Genomic DNA, 17,156 nt, shown 5'->3' with positions numbered 1-17,156 from the left:
GAACAAGGTTTAAAAAGAAATCAAGTGTTAGAGTAGCAGGGATGATATTTCATGCCTCACTGGTTCCTCAAATAAGGTTGGAGACCTCTAGAGCTTTTTGTGTGCGTCTTAGGAGGCCTCGAGTGAAAAATATAGTTTGAATTTTAATGTAATTAGAGGCAGGATAATACATAATGGGATTTACTTTAGCAATTTTCATACCTTTTTTCACAATATCAATCACTGCTGACAGGTACTCATGAGCATCCTGTTCACTTGAGATCTGCAGGCATTCATCACCATTGAGGGGCACGAGCTCCAGCAGTGGGGTCAGACTGTCCACGCCACACAGCAGCACCACCACATGAGCAGCGGGACTCAACACGCGGGCCAGGAAGAAGCGCCACATCTGGCAAAGTCCTTCCAGTATGCCTTTGGAAAGGATCAGCAGCTTGCACTTATACTGGGCCAGTCTGAGGAAGTCGCCTCGCCGGCTGGACACTGCAGCGATGTCATAGCAGCAGATCCCGGCCTGTGAGATGGGACCAGTGAAGACCGACTTCAGGTAAGTTGCCCATTGCTCCGCCTCAGTCTCATAGATGATCAGTAGCTCCTCAGCTAAAAGGAAAATACGTATTCTGTTCAAATATGTACAAAACATGCACATGTTCTTTTTGCAGTTTTTAGTTTTGTATGGAAAAACCTCACATTCCCTCTATTTCATTTAAACATATTTGGGCTGCATAACTCATATTCATCATAAAAAAGTTTATAGACTTTTCTGCAACCGACCCACACAGTGGAAAAATGGTTATAGTGTCACTGTCAGTGCAGCACATTAAAGTGCAAAGTACTGTATGTAGAGGATGTAGAGAAATGACTGATGGTGCTTTATCTTTAAATAAATTACAAAAACACTATAAATACATTAATACAAAAACAAGCAAAACATGAAATAATTAAATGAAACCTTGACATTTAAATATAGTACCAAGATATATTCCCCCCATATTAACCACAAAATATTGCTCTGAGCATTGCAAAGCAATCATGAATAATCAACACCCGTATATTAAAGCAATTAATCACTTTCACGATCCAAGTAAAAATGTATGTAGGAATGAATTGCTGAATAAGTAAAACAGACAGCTTACCTGTGTGGCTCATGGCTACAGTGCTGTTTGTCTGCAGGTCGTACCTCACAGTGACATGGAAAACAGCACTGCTTTTGTCTGTAGGTGTACAGATAAGAGGGCGTTTCCTGCTTCACCAAAATGAATAAGGAAATCAGACCTCTTTTTTTTAATGGAACAGAAAGCCTGTTCGGTGACAAGGAACAAGATTGAATATGAGCTCAGTATTCAAAAAGACAAGACTTCAATGTGACAAAAACTATGTAGTTTTGACATCAAGAGTATTTCATCCAAGTTTAGCCTGCTGTCAATATATCACTAGTGAATAGTTATAAACATGTCATCATAAAACATGAGTTATAAAGAACTGATGTTGAGATAATGTTTATTCAGCAAAGAGAGTGGCACATCAAGGTCACAGTGTGTCTACTGTGTGGTTTCTAGCTTGACATTTTTTTTACTTTTTGAGTGTTCCTGTATTTTGACATCCATTTTTATGGAATAATATCTACTAAAGCTGCAGTGGACGTAGTCTAAACTGAATTATCTACCGATTATCACTCTTATAATGAAAAAAAAAACACAGTCGGTGTATGTATAAGCAAATAGGTAGACAATACCAACCAGCAAATAACAAACACAAAGGTCTCCGTCAAGCAGGCAGCAGGTGAACGGAAAGTGAAAAATTTGAGCCACACATTTGACCAGAGTTCAATTAAGTCTGCAGCAGCCAGGGTGAAGCAGAGCACTGGAACCCGTGGCTGGAGCCAGAAACTAATGATGTGGTGTAAATGTCTCCAATACAGGCAGAGATGAGAAAGCTATGAGATGGTCTGACCTACCACACATATACAGAGAGAGAGAGAGGGAGAAATGCAAAACTGGGGGCTTCATTAGCTGCCTCCACCTGTCAACAAGTGACTCACACCACACTAGTGTCTCACTGATAGCAGTTTGCCACCATTTATTCATTAATATCCTTTCAGCGATAGAGGGGTAACCGAAACGCACAACTGTAGAGAAAACGAGTGGGTGAAAGCTGAGGTCTCCTTCATGCAAATTATCAGTACTGTGTACCTGGTGACTCACCAGTGACAGATCAGGCTGTTCCCGATGCACGCAGAGCCACACACTTTCACGCACTCACACTTTCTATATGACGGCTCTGTCTAACTACAAAGACAGGACATGAGATCCTCCAGTGGATCTGTGGTGAGTTCATGTAAACAGACCAACCCCCCTATGACAGACAACAAAGCTATCAACACTTTTCCATAGGTGACATGGAGACAAATAGTGGCAGGTTAACCATGACCTTAAATGAAACACTGATAATGGTGATAAAGAAAAAAGACTGAAACTACAACTCTTGTCCTGAGGGTGGTGCTGGAGTAAAGGGCACTGATAGGACATTGAAATCAAAGTGGTTTATCTCCATGGGAGCATGAATTGTCTCTGGAAATTGAAGGAAATATAGCTGTAATATCACATGTGCAATGCTGGCCTGTGGGTGGCGCTGGAGGAGAGCTCTTTGAAAATGCAAAATGAGGTCAGGTCGAGGGGTCACTAAAACTATAGATTCGTCCTGAGAGAACTGGAGACACCCAAAACAAATGTCATGGAAACTTGTCCTTCAGTTTGAATTTGAGATGTCTCTTTACTGTTACTGTTACTGTCACCATGAAGTGAGAGAAAATTTGAATAATGCAGATCAGATTATTCTGGCTCTGATTTATGGAGGGTCAAATAACCAAAGAGTTTAGTCATGGTTAAAATAAAAACACTCTTGTCAAATCAAAAATTAGGACGCATTATCTGGTAGTTTTGATTATTGGACAACTTTGAGTGTTGTTTTTTTTTTTTAATCACTTATGACTTGATGTTTCATCATTTGGATGTCCAACCCCCCCCCCCCCCCCCCCCCTCATTTTGACCATCATAATTAATGAATCTAATAATTCTGATTTGATCTCATAATTGTGGCCTTTCATGACAACTGACTTTTATCAAAAATTATTTTATTTAAATTTTCAATTTAATTCTGACTAATTAAGAATTTCCATGAAAATATTTATATTCTGTAATTATGGATTTTAATGTTTTGCTCTTTTCTTTTCTTTTTTTTCTTTTTTTTTTTTTTATCTTTGTTGCTATTATTATTATTTCTCTGGTAGATAAAGGGCTTCCACATTATCTGTCTGTAATCCAAGGATCCAAATATAGTTTTATCCTTCTTTGAGTTCAATTCATTATTTTTTTTCATTTTGGAAATTAATTATTCATATTTCTGAACATATTTAAGGTGAAAGCTTTAGTAGTTTCATATGTTTATTTATTTGTTTTATGTGCGTTTAAAAAGTCACAAGTTTAATTTAAGTTTTATTACAAGTAATTCATACAGTTATTCACACAAGGCCTGACTGACACAGCAACAGCCCTTTGATAAAAGTGAATGTGCAGTCAGAGTGGTAGCCTGCAGCTCTCAGCCAATAGGAACCTCCGGTGTGATTTGGGGGGCGGGTCCTCGGGGTTAGCATGTTTGACTGCGGACTGCGCTCACACAACTTGATACAGAGTAACAGTAAATCAGACAGAGCAGCTCATACAGCACCAGCAGTGAAATTGTAACCCTGTTGCAAGTATTTTTGGCCGCTGATAGGACCGAGTGAGATCACTGCGGTCTATTTTCTCGGATAGACTCAAGAGTTGTTCGGCAAGAGCAACGCAGGGAGCGTTTTCAGTCTCATTTCTGCTATATCTCAATATTATATCACACTGGAAATGTCCGAAAACAAGCCGAATGATGAACCGAAGTTATCTACGACGGACAGGGTGGTGAAATGTAAGTGTTTATTTTCCACGGCACACCGAAACGACACGCAACCACAGCTCTCCCTCTGAGCAGCAGGAGCAGACTTGAAGAATTCACTGTCGTAGCAGCAAAGCCACAGCAGCAGCAGCAGCAGCAGCAGCAGCGGCGGTGGCAGCGGCAAATGTAGTCGAAATGTGTTTGCTGGCTATGGAGGAAGAAGGGTGTTAGCCGAGCTATGACAGCAGCAGTAAACTAGGAAGTGAGGGTAACTCTCAGTTTGTGGACCAGAGCAAGAATTTAGCTCGAAATGTGTCACATTCCGTCTGGGAGGCAATGATATAGCCGCTCGTCTGTACACACTCTTATCCCTTAGCTACGAATACACCCAGCAGTGTGACAGATGCATGGTCATTTCGATTCATATACACAGCGCACAGCTTTACAGTATGCATGCAGATATTGCACAACCGTTGCATTCAACCCAAGGGCGATTTTCCCTCATTTTGCATGCATCACCAAGCATAGTTTTCCTAAGGCTTCTATTTTTTTTTCTTCTTCTCAGCATTGCATAATACTACTTGATGTCGCCTGTGTTTTCTAATGTCACATTTGAGGGTGTTGATCGTGTGCTCTTTATGGGCAGGTTCTCAGTGCCGTCTGTGTTTACAGGTCTGACATTCCACCTTTGCAGTCTACCATAAGAATGCAATAAAGATCATAATCGAGTCGACCTACCCACGAACACGGAATAGGGGCAGTGTAGCCTGCCCAGTTTCATGCCAGTTGACATCTTATGTTGACTTACAAAGGCAGTTCTCCACTCAGGCTGCAGTGTGAAGCCTGTGTGTGTCTCTCTCTCTTTCTCTTTTTTTTTTTGAATATGAGCACTTGAGTGAGATTTCACATGCTGGATGACAAATGCACACAGCCTTTTCCTCAGAAGAACGATGACAGAATGTGTTTATTTGGACTGGGGGGTGATTTCGATCCAGCACTAGTTTGCAACCATTATTATTCTCCAGCTCCACTACAGTACATCACAACAGGCATGTACAGCAGTCACAGTGTGTGCAATGCAATGAGCACAGGAGGGAATAGTTGAGTAATTTTTATTCAGGCTTAGTTGCTAAGGTTCAAACAGTTGAAATGATTAGATCATCGTTGACCATTAAACATTAGGATTTTGTTTAGGGAGCAGGAAAGGCAACGCTGCAGTGTTTAAAAGACCATGACTGGAATCATTGACTATGCTCTATATTATAGGCAAGCCTGATCTCTGCCTCACCAAGCTGTGTCACAAATATAGTTCCACTTCATTGCTTCCTTAGGCTCAGCTTGTGCTCTTTGAAATGGAAAAATGTTTAAACCAAATGATTTCTCGCAGTTTCTTCCCCCCGCAGACAGTACAGAGCCGAACCAGTTGTGTTGTGGCTATATGACTGCATTTTGCTCAGAAAAATGGGGTTGAGTGTTCAAAGAGAGTCCCAGCATGTCTTGGGTGCTTTGGTAATGAATATTTCAAGAGATCATCCCCCTACAGTCTCCACCAACTTGAAGGGTAATGAAAAATAGATATGACAAGTATGTTTTTTTTCAATATCAAACTCGGTTGGTCATGTTACGAAGATCTGAAGCTACTTTTTCCGTTTGGCACATGACTGTTTTTCACTGAGCAGATGCCACCGCATTGCACATCTCAATACTGTACCTCAGTCCCTCCCTGCTCTGCTCTGCTGGGTGAAGGCCTGCATGGTCTTAATCAGGTTAAAATGTATTGATTAGTCTTTAGCCGGGATGCCAGGGAACCTGAGAGGCCAGTTTCTGGGGGTGGGGTGGGGGGGGGGTCGCTCCTAAACCTGATGCTGACATCAACAAAGTTATTTAACTCATTATTCATTCATCAAGTTTGGGGAGTCGGTGTTTTGGTAATGCATCAGTATTATGGCAACACAGACGCCGGGTGTGTACAAAGCACATCACCAAAATAACTGCTGGCTATATGTGTGAAGTAATTTGTTTTCAGCTGCCTAGTTTGCCCTGCTACAAGGTGTCAGGCCAACTTATCATAAGCACTTTGCATCCACCTGTTTTCAAAATGCATTATCATAATGCTGCTGCAAGCCACTGGCCCATAGTAATCACTCATCAGAGTTTAATCTGCTGAGGCAGGAGAAGTTGCGTCATTTTGTCACGTCATAAATGAGCTGAAACGCACGAGTAGTTCCCAGTATATAACCGTTAAACGGAATGACCCCCATCACCTGTATGCTGCAGTCGCTTGTTTGATGTGGATGTCATTCACTATTGCAGATGTTTTGCGTTTAAGTTTTCAACAGTTTACCTGGTTAAGAAGTAGTTAAATAAGGATTATGTCGTGACTCATGATAATCCTGATTATTTTGTTTAGAGTCTGGGGTCATGAGTTTTTGCTACAATTACTAGCCATTTGGCTGTGGCACGTGACTATTTTCTTTATTTCCACGAGCCCGTGAATTAATTTCTTGGTCTGTGAAATATTTTTAAAAAACATCCCTCCAGAAATCCCCACAGCCCATTTAGTTTAGTTTAGTTTAGTTTGTTTAGTTTATTAAGGGGCAGTGTGCAATGACATTAATCATTTGCAGAAAATGAAGATGGTTGCACCAGATTTAGCTAGACACATACAGAAACCTAGTTTCCACATCTAAAAAGGCCAGGTCAAGGGCAATACATTTGAGAAAGATGTACCCTGTCCTATATGGTCAATGAAAAGAATAGCTAAGTCATACACAATACCAAATGAGATAAAACATTTTAAAATTCCCAAATTCCTATTTCACAAGATTTTAAAATAATTCCATAGATTGAATGCGTGTGCCCTGCTTTGAAGCGTGCTGGCAACTTTGGTTATGTTTTAGGTTGTTGAAGGGAACCACCAAATATTTACATCAAAGAATTCTTCTATGTAACTAATCATAATAATAATTGAGTAGCTTAGTCACTGTTACATTGCATTTATTGGATATCTGCTGACAATCCAAACTTTAGAATATAAATGACTGCCAATAAACTAACTCTGTGAAAACAAAACCTTCCTCTGTGCGACAGTTAATACCAGCGCTGTGCTCAGTTAAATATAAAATAAACTGTTGGTAACATGGTTGTCATGCTGCACTCATGACAACCACTGCTCTCCAAAGGCAAAACGGGCTCAGTAATGGTGTTTTTCCGTCACCATGTGAGAAGCCGGGCCTCCTCACCCCCCGATGGTGCACTGGGTCCTTCTCTATGAGTGGGGATGGATAACATCTGACATTTGACTTTTGAGGAGAGGCCCCAATGCTCAGACATGCGTGGGTTGGAGACATGGTGGTGGTGACAGCGGCGCAATGCCAGCCACTGATCCCAGCTGGATAGCCGAGTCATTTATAGAACAGAACATTAAGTAATGCCACATACTTGATCTTCGCCTTACGTGTGATCACCTGCATATGGTTCTGCTTCATGTTCATAAGCCGACATGTGTCACATTGTGGTGTGTCTGTCTGTCTTATCAGGTGTAAACATAGTGTGACACAGATATAAAATTACCATGGGTCAGGATTTTTTTTTTTTCAAGGTGTTGCCGTTCAGGGTAATATTTCCTCATTAGCATGCATAAGCCTTGTCATTAGCTTGGGAATAAGATTGTTGTGGGAAAGTCAAGTGATTTATAATAACTGGTGAGGCCGTTTGCTTTTACCAGCCTGCAGGATCTGTCATTTGTGAAGTTGAAATAGTCTGCCATAAGTCAGAAGTCCCTCGGTGTCAGTAAAACTGCAGGAATCACATTGTCAATAATCTCAACCTGGGTTTGTTTTCGGCACATAACTAGTAATTTCTTCTTCTGTTAGACAGTCAATTTTTAATCAAGAGCGAGTAGTGACGTATTTTGCTGCTCTGTGGGAGACGAAGCTCCATCCCACTGGTTGACGTCAAGCTGTCTTTATGCATTTTGAGGTTACAGTATTCTTGGGTGGTGGCGATGTACATTGGCCAGCTGCCCCCAAAAATGTAACTTTTTTTCCCTCCTTTTTTCTTTTTCTTTTTGAAGATATAAAAATACTGAACAAAGCTATTTATTCAGGCTATGACGGTGTTTTACCTCTAATGGACAGAATTGATCTTTGTAAGAGTTGAATTTGATCCATTCCTGGTTGAAGCCTTTTCTCGTCTGCATTTGGGAAAGTGATGCACAGAGCGAAACCACTTTTGATCATTGTTTTGGTAAAAAATAAATATAGCCCTTGTTTCAGATATGTAGTTAAGCTACAGGTGAAGGTGAATCTCGGTTGGGAGGGGGGTGAGGGTTAACATTCGTCCACTAACGTACTGTAGGTCGACCTAGAAATGTCACGTACAAGCTCAAACGATGAGTGACAGAAAAGCCTGCTGGGCTTATAGCCTGCTGTGACTTTTTTTTTTTTTTGGACAGTTTATGCTAACAATGGTCTGAGCTATCTGTGTTGTGATGTGATGCTCAGATACACAGCCTCTGTTATTCTCAACCTGAGTATATGCACCTTTACCGCTCATTAGATTAAAGAGGAATTAGGCTCTGTTGTGGATTTAGGGCACAGCAAAGCGGCGGATTTGGACAGATTAAGCTCCATATAGGGGGATAAAGACGGCTCTGCTCAGAGGTTGTAATCTGACTCCATGCATTAGCTGCTGCTCTTGCTAATTCATGTGAACAAATGGATGTTGGGTCTTGATAAAGCAACAGGAGGAGGAGAACTGTTTACCTTCCTTGGCATTTTTTATATTGTTGCTAAGCCGATGAGTAGAGTTGGGGGGGATTTGCAGGACCTTTAAACACGGCGTCGACGCATTTGAGCCAATAGTTGTGTAGCCTGGCGTTCTGCTGTGGCTTCGTATTATAACGGCTCCTCAGTAGGTGCCTTACATGCGCCACACATGCGCCACATTTTCCTCTTCAACCACCAAACTACAATTTTACCGAGGACCAAACAGAGAGAAAAATTCCACTCTTGATTGCCTCTGCCCACAGTGGCATCCACGAGCCAGAGATCATAATGTTGCGAGATTTTATTTGGTAAAAAAAATCAGCCCGTGTATAAACAACCCTCTGTAGTTCTCATTTCATGGCTGGCAGACACCAACTCACAGTCCTTTTGAGAGCTACACAGGCTAACAAAAGCCATTTGGAGCAGAGACGAGAGTCGTCTGTCATTAGATCGCTCTCTGGAGCTGGTCGCCGCACAGTCACAAATCAATCAATACAGTGTCTACAACACATGTAACTACACAGTGGGCACCCAGTGCAGAGCGATGGGGGAGGAGAGGCTCACCTAGTGAACTGGGAGCAACTGGGTTGCTGGGTTGGAGGCCAGTAGAGTAGTAAATGTGCTTTCTTACCCTCAGCTTTCAGAGGGCAGAGCATGGAGCAGCAGTGGAGAAATGCTTCTCTGTCGGGGGAGATTGAGAGTGTACACACACTTGTACACATTTGCTACAACTTGGGTCGTCTTTAATTGATTAAATCCTATAGAATTCAGAGATAGAAACTATCTGTCATGGGCCAGGGCTGCTGCTTAATGCTGCTCAGCAAAAAATTGAGAGCAAATGCTTCGTCAAAGGCTTTGAATCACCGGCTTACCACAGACCCAATTCAATTAACAACTCAGATTAATATTTGTGTGAGGCGTGATTTGTGTCTGTGGGTTTTTTCTCGTTTCACTTTGTAAATGACAGTCTGATTTGGAGACTCTGAGCTGAAATGGTGAATCTGTTGAACAAACATGCATAGTAAAACAAACAGGGTTAAAAAGACACAGTTTTATTTTAAACATCATTCTAGAAGAGAAAACGGGTGTTTCAGTTTGATGGAAGGGAAACGGTTCCTCCATTGTTGTGCTGAAACACAACTTTCACATGTAGAAAAATAAAAAATGAATTAACTGAATAAATAAAAAATAAAAAATCCAATACAAATACCTGCATGGAGAAATCCTGCTCACCTCACACCTCAACAGGACTAATCATGCAGTAATAGTAACATTAGCACGACAGCGACAGCACCGATATCAACTTATTCATGCTTGTCAGGGGAGGCAGTGTGTGTGGGAGTGAGCAGGTTGGTGAGTGAAAGCAAATGAAAGTGGCTGGGGGTGGGGGTGGGGGCGGGGGGCTGTGGATGAGCATGTGGGCATGAAAGCTAGGTTTTTAGACGGACTATACCATTTCAGATAGGCCGTATTATTTCACTGCATGCAGCAGTTTGGACTACGGTGCGCGGTGGGCATGCGTCCATGCAAATAAATCTTGTAAAAAGACATAATGGTTTTAGCGCTTGCAGTGATATTTCCAAGTGTGTGGTCAGCAGAACGAGCTGCAGCCTCACAAGTTGACCAGTGGAAGTACTCTCTCAAAAAGTTTACTGAGTGAATTTCCTGTCCCATAAATTCTCAGGGAGAAAAGGGTGTAGAAAGGTGCAGGGATCTCTCTCTCTCTCTTTCTCTTTCTGTGGATTGTGCAGTGCTTGCTTATAAAACACACGGGCAGTAATGTTAATTAGAGTGGTGACACCCAGGCAAATGTTGACCTGAGAACAGATTTATTTGGATTTCTTTATTTTAAGAATCTCTGGTTATAGCAACTAGCTTTTATTCACACATCAGATTTCAGTTACTCCAAATAACGACAGAGCCTTGTTGACTTTTTTTTTTTTCAAGCTGCACTTGAAAACCCATCACAGGGAGGAGGCAAAGGTGACAAGGAAACAAGAGCTTATAAATACCAGATGTGCCAGCTGATAGCTCGGTTTCATTAATTAGGCTGATGTTGTCACAGACCCACGCTGTTTGTGAGATACTGGTGATTAATTTCATATGTGGCATTGCTGAAGTCACGACAGTTCTTCTTTTTCTTTTTCTTTTTGCAGCTTGATGCAGTTGAATCTGCATAGTGTCCAATCGATGCCTGGATGCATTGAATAAATCCTTACCCCCCTTTTGTCATTCGCAAAAGAACTGTTTACATTTTGATTTCCATTTGCCTGAATATTTATCTAACCCCAGCCCACAGGTATGTGCGCACAGGCACCTACAACCACGGCGTGCCAAATGAGAACCCATTTTAGTAACGCTGAATAATGTTTTGTGTCCCCAGAATAAAAGATCTCCACAGTAACATGTTTCTGGAGGACAAGCCTCCTCTGTGTGAATGAGCTGTGTTTTGGCCTCGGTTTCCCTCACGCCCTGTCCTACTCGCCTTCTTTTTTATTAGAAAGGAGAGGTTCCTTGTGGCGAACAACATACCTGCATGCTAAACGGGGAGACTTGTCTCGGGTGAAGTGGGACAAGCCTCTGCATGCCGCTGTGTGACAGATGCAAACACAGACGCACACTCCCGTGTTGTGCCAGGCGGTCGTTTGTACTTAAACATGGGTGAAAGGAGTAAAGCCATCTGCGGGCTGCCTGTAAATGGTAGATTAGTGAGCAGAGAAAAGTCAGAGCGATGGAGGGGGAGGTGGTGGTGGTGGGGGGGGAGGTGTTGTAACTCTTGTGTTGGCTCATCCACTCAGTGCATGTATATGGGAGGGGGATGACATGGGAAGAGAGCGCAATATCTCACGGTAACAGTCTAGTCGAGATTGCCTCCTCTCTGCTATCATGTAGGCATCGGTACTTGTTGACACCTACACACACACACACACACACACACACGCTGAGGCTGATGCAAATGCAGGTTGTTCCTATGAAGAACTGATGAATATGCTAATGTCATTTCCAGCAGGGCATGTGTGTGTCAGGGAACACGCTAGAAATGCAAGCAACCTGTGCAACTCATGTGAGATTACACATCACATATCATATCAGCTATGAGGGAGTTTGTTGTGATATCCTCATCCAGGCTTTGTATGTTAGGCAAGGAAGCTTTATTTATATGGCACTTTTCATATCAAGGGGCAACTTTACATTAAAAAAAAGAATTGGGAATGGGAAAACAGGGACAGTGACTCTAGGAACATGTCAGACAGTGACTCTAGGAACCGTTGCATCTGTTATAATGAATCCTGGGCAAACCTACCCCCCTTCCCTCCTCCCTCAGGATGTTTGACAAAGCACATCAGGAGCAGAACAAGATTTCTCAGATTTGTGTTGAGGGTGTAGCGCTGCATTCCACTGCAGTTTTATTTTGGAGGGAGTTTGGTTTGGCCGATCGCTGGAGCATGGGCACCGGGAACGGCATGGGCCACCATGGCGTCAGAGCTGTGCATTCGCTGAAGCTTTGCCCACTGGTTCTTCTTTCTTGTGCCAGCGATTGGGGCTTCAAGGCCTCAAAATTGCAGTTTGACATTTTTCAGGGCTTTTTTTTTTTTCTCCCAGCACCGTTCAGCAGGAACCAGGGGACTCTTGAAGTGAAGAATGTGTGGGACTCGTGTTGAATGTCATGTGTACCAATTGTTTGCCGCGCCGTGAAGTGCGGTGTGGTACTTACCCCCGACTCCCTCGCATTTTTATTTACCATTTCATCATTTGGGCTGCCTGCTGGGAGAATGAATCCACTGCAGCACAGACTTCATCAGAAGAAAAAGAAACGGAGAGATTGTGTCGCGTACACAGTTTCTTTTAATTAACAGACCAATCAATACTTTTAATCAAGTGTTATGGAGAAACATTATGGAAGCCTTGAGTAACAGTGGCCACTTTTACTTTTTTATTATGGCTGTGTCGGGTACAGTGATTTAGGACATTTGGAATAAACACAAATTAATTTTTGGTCTCCGTGGTGCAAGGGCTCAAGTTTTGCATGGAGCTTTTTCAAAGCAAGGGAAGTTTTTTTTTCTCTCTCTCAGCTCCATTAAGCAAATGAACAAAAATTTGCTTAATGGAGAGAAAGCCCTAATTACAGATGGGTAAATAAGCACGTTATATACCGTGGTGTTTTTCCCTCCGTTCATTTACTGTTGAGTCTGCAGCGTGAAATCACAACCCCTGGGGGACTTTTCCTTTCTTTCAGGTGTTGTTAGCTAACTAGCTGAAGTACCCAGTGTGGACCAGAGAGAAACTCCAGCTATACAAATACAGCTGGAGGTGAGGCCAGGCCCCAAGGTTTATTTACACTCATTCGCACGCGTTAATTATAGACCACCTGGCTGAAAATTAACCCTCTTATTCCATGTGCTGGTGAATTTGGTGTCTGCTTATCTTAGTCCACTGTCGGGGGGAAAAAAAAAATCTGTCATTGGATGCCAGCTTGTTCTATAATTGACCTGACAGGATGGTGTTTTGTCCGATTGGCATTTGTGTGACAGGACATCCTGATGATGGCTGACATGTTTCTCATTATTATTTATTATTTGTTTTTCAGACTTTTTGATGCCAGAACATCACAAAAAAATGAATATTTGAAAGTTATGGAGCTTATAAATGGTCTATGTTTTGTTTTTAAGTATTTTTTTTAATGAATTTGCCATCAAGCTGTTTTATTTTGGCCGGCAGATAAAAAACCTGCTCATGGATCTCTAAAGATGTCCCACGAGACAGTACGCAGACAAAGAGGGGTTAAGTTCGCCCCAGAGCTAATGATGGCAGGCCACTCAGTCACCGGCGCCCACGTGGAGTGGAGAGGGAGGAGGACTGCTGCCTGGCCCACTCACTCAAACACACTCTGCAGAGGCTGACCACAGCCAGAGTCGTGAGTGAGATGCTTGTGTGTGAGTGGGGAGGTAGGGGGACGGGCATACTGTGGAGGTGGAGTGTGTGTGTGTGTGTTTGTTACCCTGCCCTTGCTGTTGTTGTCGGTTGAATCGGGCCCCAGGGTCGCCCCGAAAAGGACCATTAGTTGAAATTTCATTACTTGCTTCTGGCTCTTTGCAATTTTTTTTTCAGTGGGAATATTCTACTAATTTCAAGGTCAATTTATCTTGTTTAAAGTTAGATTTAATTTACACCAGAGTATGTCCACAACAGACTGTACCTCGCAGCAACACAATGTAGAACAGACAGTCGTGACGTGGACCCACCACCCTCACCCACCCCATCCCATCCCCGGCCACTGGAGCTAAAGCCGACTTAGAGCTGGCCTCGGCCGCTGCCAGGCCTAGACCAGCGCGATCATAGTGCAAGCTGATATCTGGTCAGTCTGGGCTCACAGTGTGCCTGCGTTAGCCAGATTGTGGAGAGGTTAGTGTGTCCCATTGGTCAGATTGATTTTGTGCCTGTCCAAACACCGCCGGGGAGCCATACATTACGATGACCAATCATTTAAGCTGTAATGCCGCGCCGCTCCCTATCGGACCATTAGGAGTGGAGGGAGGGCTCATGAACTACTGTATCTTTTTGCTGTCAAGTGGGGCCTGCTGCTTATGAATGGGTTGCGTTTTGCTTTATTGATTGCATGCAGAGAGATCCTGTTCCTCAGTGCACCAGTCAGCTGTCATTACCGTGCGTGTCCCTACATGTTTTCGCGCATGTTTTCATATTTGTGCGGTGATGACTCTAAAGAATGTCAAACGGAGGGAAAGTGGCAGGAGCCTCCCGTCCCTGGTTTTAGTTTTAGTTTTTGTGTTTGTGTTACACTCACTGAAAGCTGAATCACAAAAAAAAAAAAAAAAAACCTGCCGGAGACGTGTTGTTTCAACAAGATAATCTCGACTCTGTGTGAACCCCGCAGCCTGAGACGTGATCCATTGTTGGTAATTAATGCTGTTGTCACACCCCTGTCCTACACACACACACACAGACACAAACACACGCGCTCACTAGCTGTCATGTTCTTTGGCAGCTTGTTTCGCTGCTCTGCTATATCATGCGAGCCTTTAATAGTGGCTCAGCCCTCCCAGAAACCGGCGCGGCTGTTGAGCGACACAGACGTCCACTGGTGCACAGTTACTGCTGTGATGTCCACGTCTGTGACACACAGCCTCAAGAATACTAAAGACTACAATGTCTGTGACAGCTTCCCTAGCAAAGCTTGACAGTTACGTCAGGCTTTTCTGGGCTGTAAAAATGTGAGACACACTGTACCAGACCGATTATGTATTTTTTTTTCACCGGCTCGACTATTTTCTGTCTCTTTGTCATGTATTCCATGCAGCCACCACCATCCAACAGCATATTACTTGTCGTTCTCCTCGCTGTGGTTCTTCTGCCATCCTTGCTTTCAACCACGACTACAATGCTTCCACTAGGCCGCCATCTGCCATTCATTCAGTCCCCTCTTTTCATTCCCTTTTCGCGCATTCACTCGCTCACGCTGCTGCTCAACTGTGTCAGGCCCGTGTTGTAAGACCAAAACACCCATAATGCCTCAGGCCCATCTCCCTGTATAGACCGTAATCCGATCCCCCTGGAGGAATGTGGCAAGCCTTGGGGACGGCCAAATCGAGGTACAAATCAGCCGGTCAGCCGGCAGATAGTGTATCTCCAAGTGATTTTAAGCCAGCACTCGGGCAGCAATTTAGTCTCTTCCTCCACCAGACAAAAATCCATGATTATTTTCTCAAACGCTGCATGACAGGAACGTGGTCAGACAATGGCTAGAAGCTGCATTACACATTTGTTGAGGACTGTCTGTTTTGTAGCTGGCAGTTAAGAGGGCAGGGACTTCTTTTCAGCATAACAGATGGTATATACAGTGCAGAGCTATGCAGTTCCACAGTATTAGGCTGTGCAGCACTGCTGCTGTAAGTAAATATAATGTGTGTTTGACAGCCAGCTAACCTCAATGCTCTTTGTAACCACTGCCAGGGTATATGGCAGTCTTTGATATTTGTGTGTCTCTGTTTGCCTTCAGAACAAGGAAGTGGTTCCTTTTTAAACTTTCCTCAGTCTTGTGTATATGAGCTTTGTAATTACTGAAGCTTTACGTTGCAGGAATGCTCTGCAGGCGAGTTTACCGAGTGGAAATGTCTTTGAAAGTTTCCCAAAGTAGAACATGTGGAGAAAAAAATGCTGACCTACTGTATCTGGTCTTTAAATGTTAAAAAATATATATACAGCTGAGGAAGTGCAGGAGAAGCATCAACACTCCCTTCAGGCAGTCAAGCTGTCAAGTTTCTCTTTCTGACTCCTTGACTTTACTCACTGACCTGGTCCTCAAGGACACGTGACCCCTGGACTGGCCTGTTGGGCACATGGAGGTCAGGGGCCTGACCTAGGCAGCCTGCTGCAGCTTGACCCACACTGCCCAGCAGCACCTACCATCATCTGGAGGCCCTGGCTCATGCTACAATAAGACTTTTTAGCTCTGTGTTCCAAATAATCTGCATCCACACGAACACGCCTGAAAACACAGATCACATGACCGCTCTGAAAAGCATCACCTGCTGGGAGCCACATCCAAGTTCCAGCTCCAAAACTCGCAGCGTGGACCCACCAGTCGTAAACGTAGCAAGAGTGATGCGTTTTCAAAGCTTCAACATGTCGGCGTGGCCGTAGCCCCAGGCTGCCCCCCCCCCCCTCCCCTTTGACTGGCCGGTGACTGCGGAGATGGCTTTTGAATTGTGACGCTTTAACTGCTTTTAATCTTACGGCGGCTAGTAAAGCCTGCACAGATGGTGCCTTCAGCATAATACTCTGCTACTGAATTTTGAAAGTGCTTTCTCTGCAATATGGAGGTCAGGCTGGCAGCAGAGAAGGATGATTTACTTTACAGTCACTTTTAGCCCAGAAGGGTTGCATAATAGCAGCTACTTCAGGGGCTCCGTCACAGCTTCTCCTGATATATGGAGCTCCTTCAGGGGGGCTGGGAATGGCGAGACAAGATGTGTGTGTGTGTGTGGTTGGTGTGGAGTTATATCCCTTGCTGACTCAGAATTCCTTTGGTCTATAGAGAAGTAATTCTTTTCTTGCCCTCCCTCCTTTCCTAGCCTGTGCCGTGTTTTTTTGCTTTTGTTTCTTGGCAGTCAGGTACCCCTGCTGGCAGGAGAACCCACCACACCCGCGCAGCCGTGGCCTAGATACAAAGATGGGCCTGAGAGGTGGGCGTGGGCAAAGGGGGAAAAGGAAGCGATGGCAAAGGAAGGGGACTCTTAGGGGCCTTGTTGTCTTGGCAAGAGGGAGGAGGAGGTGTCTGGCTGCGCCATCCCATTGCCTCACCACCTGTCCTCTGAAAAATCACAGTCGGTCTGCCAGAAATGAAAACTCAACCATGGATCTCTTGGACACAAACACTTGATACCAGATAGATGCTTGTTACAATATTAGATCTGTCTTGTTACACTTCAATCAGAATCCTTTGGTACT

At 43.6% G+C, this 17,156-nt stretch overlaps 2 protein-coding genes across 3 annotated transcripts in view; one reads left to right on the top strand and one right to left on the bottom strand.

Annotated features, from left to right (window-relative positions):
- The window catches only part of LOC311001976 (B-cell scaffold protein with ankyrin repeats-like), a gene marked incomplete at both ends in the record, with an annotated part of 37,350 nt that extends 36,204 nt beyond the window's left edge, over nucleotides 1-1,146 (bottom strand). The window contains 2 exons of the mRNA XM_083993156.1: nucleotides 202-597; nucleotides 1,134-1,146. Of these exons, the coding sequence (XP_083849282.1) occupies nucleotides 202-597; nucleotides 1,134-1,146 (409 nt within the window). The remainder of the gene's footprint in view (nucleotides 1-201; nucleotides 598-1,133) is intronic.
- Nucleotides 1,147-3,685: 2,539 nt separating this feature from the next.
- LOC311001769 (protein phosphatase 3 catalytic subunit alpha) overlaps nucleotides 3,686-17,156 on the top strand; it is a 68,412-nt gene continuing 54,941 nt past the window's right edge. For both annotated transcript variants that reach the window (XM_083992919.1, XM_083992918.1), the window contains exon 1: nucleotides 3,686-3,954. In XM_083992919.1, coding sequence (XP_083849045.1) covers nucleotides 3,894-3,954 — 61 coding nt within the window. In that variant the 5' untranslated portion in view covers nucleotides 3,686-3,893. The remainder of the gene's footprint in view (nucleotides 3,955-17,156) is intronic.

The sequence above is a fragment of the Trachurus trachurus genome (genome assembly GCF_905171665.1).
Source record: "Trachurus trachurus genome assembly, chromosome: 18".
Lineage (NCBI taxonomy): Eukaryota > Metazoa > Chordata > Actinopteri > Carangiformes > Carangidae > Trachurus > Trachurus trachurus.
This window is presented reverse-complemented; position numbering and strand designations above follow the sequence as displayed.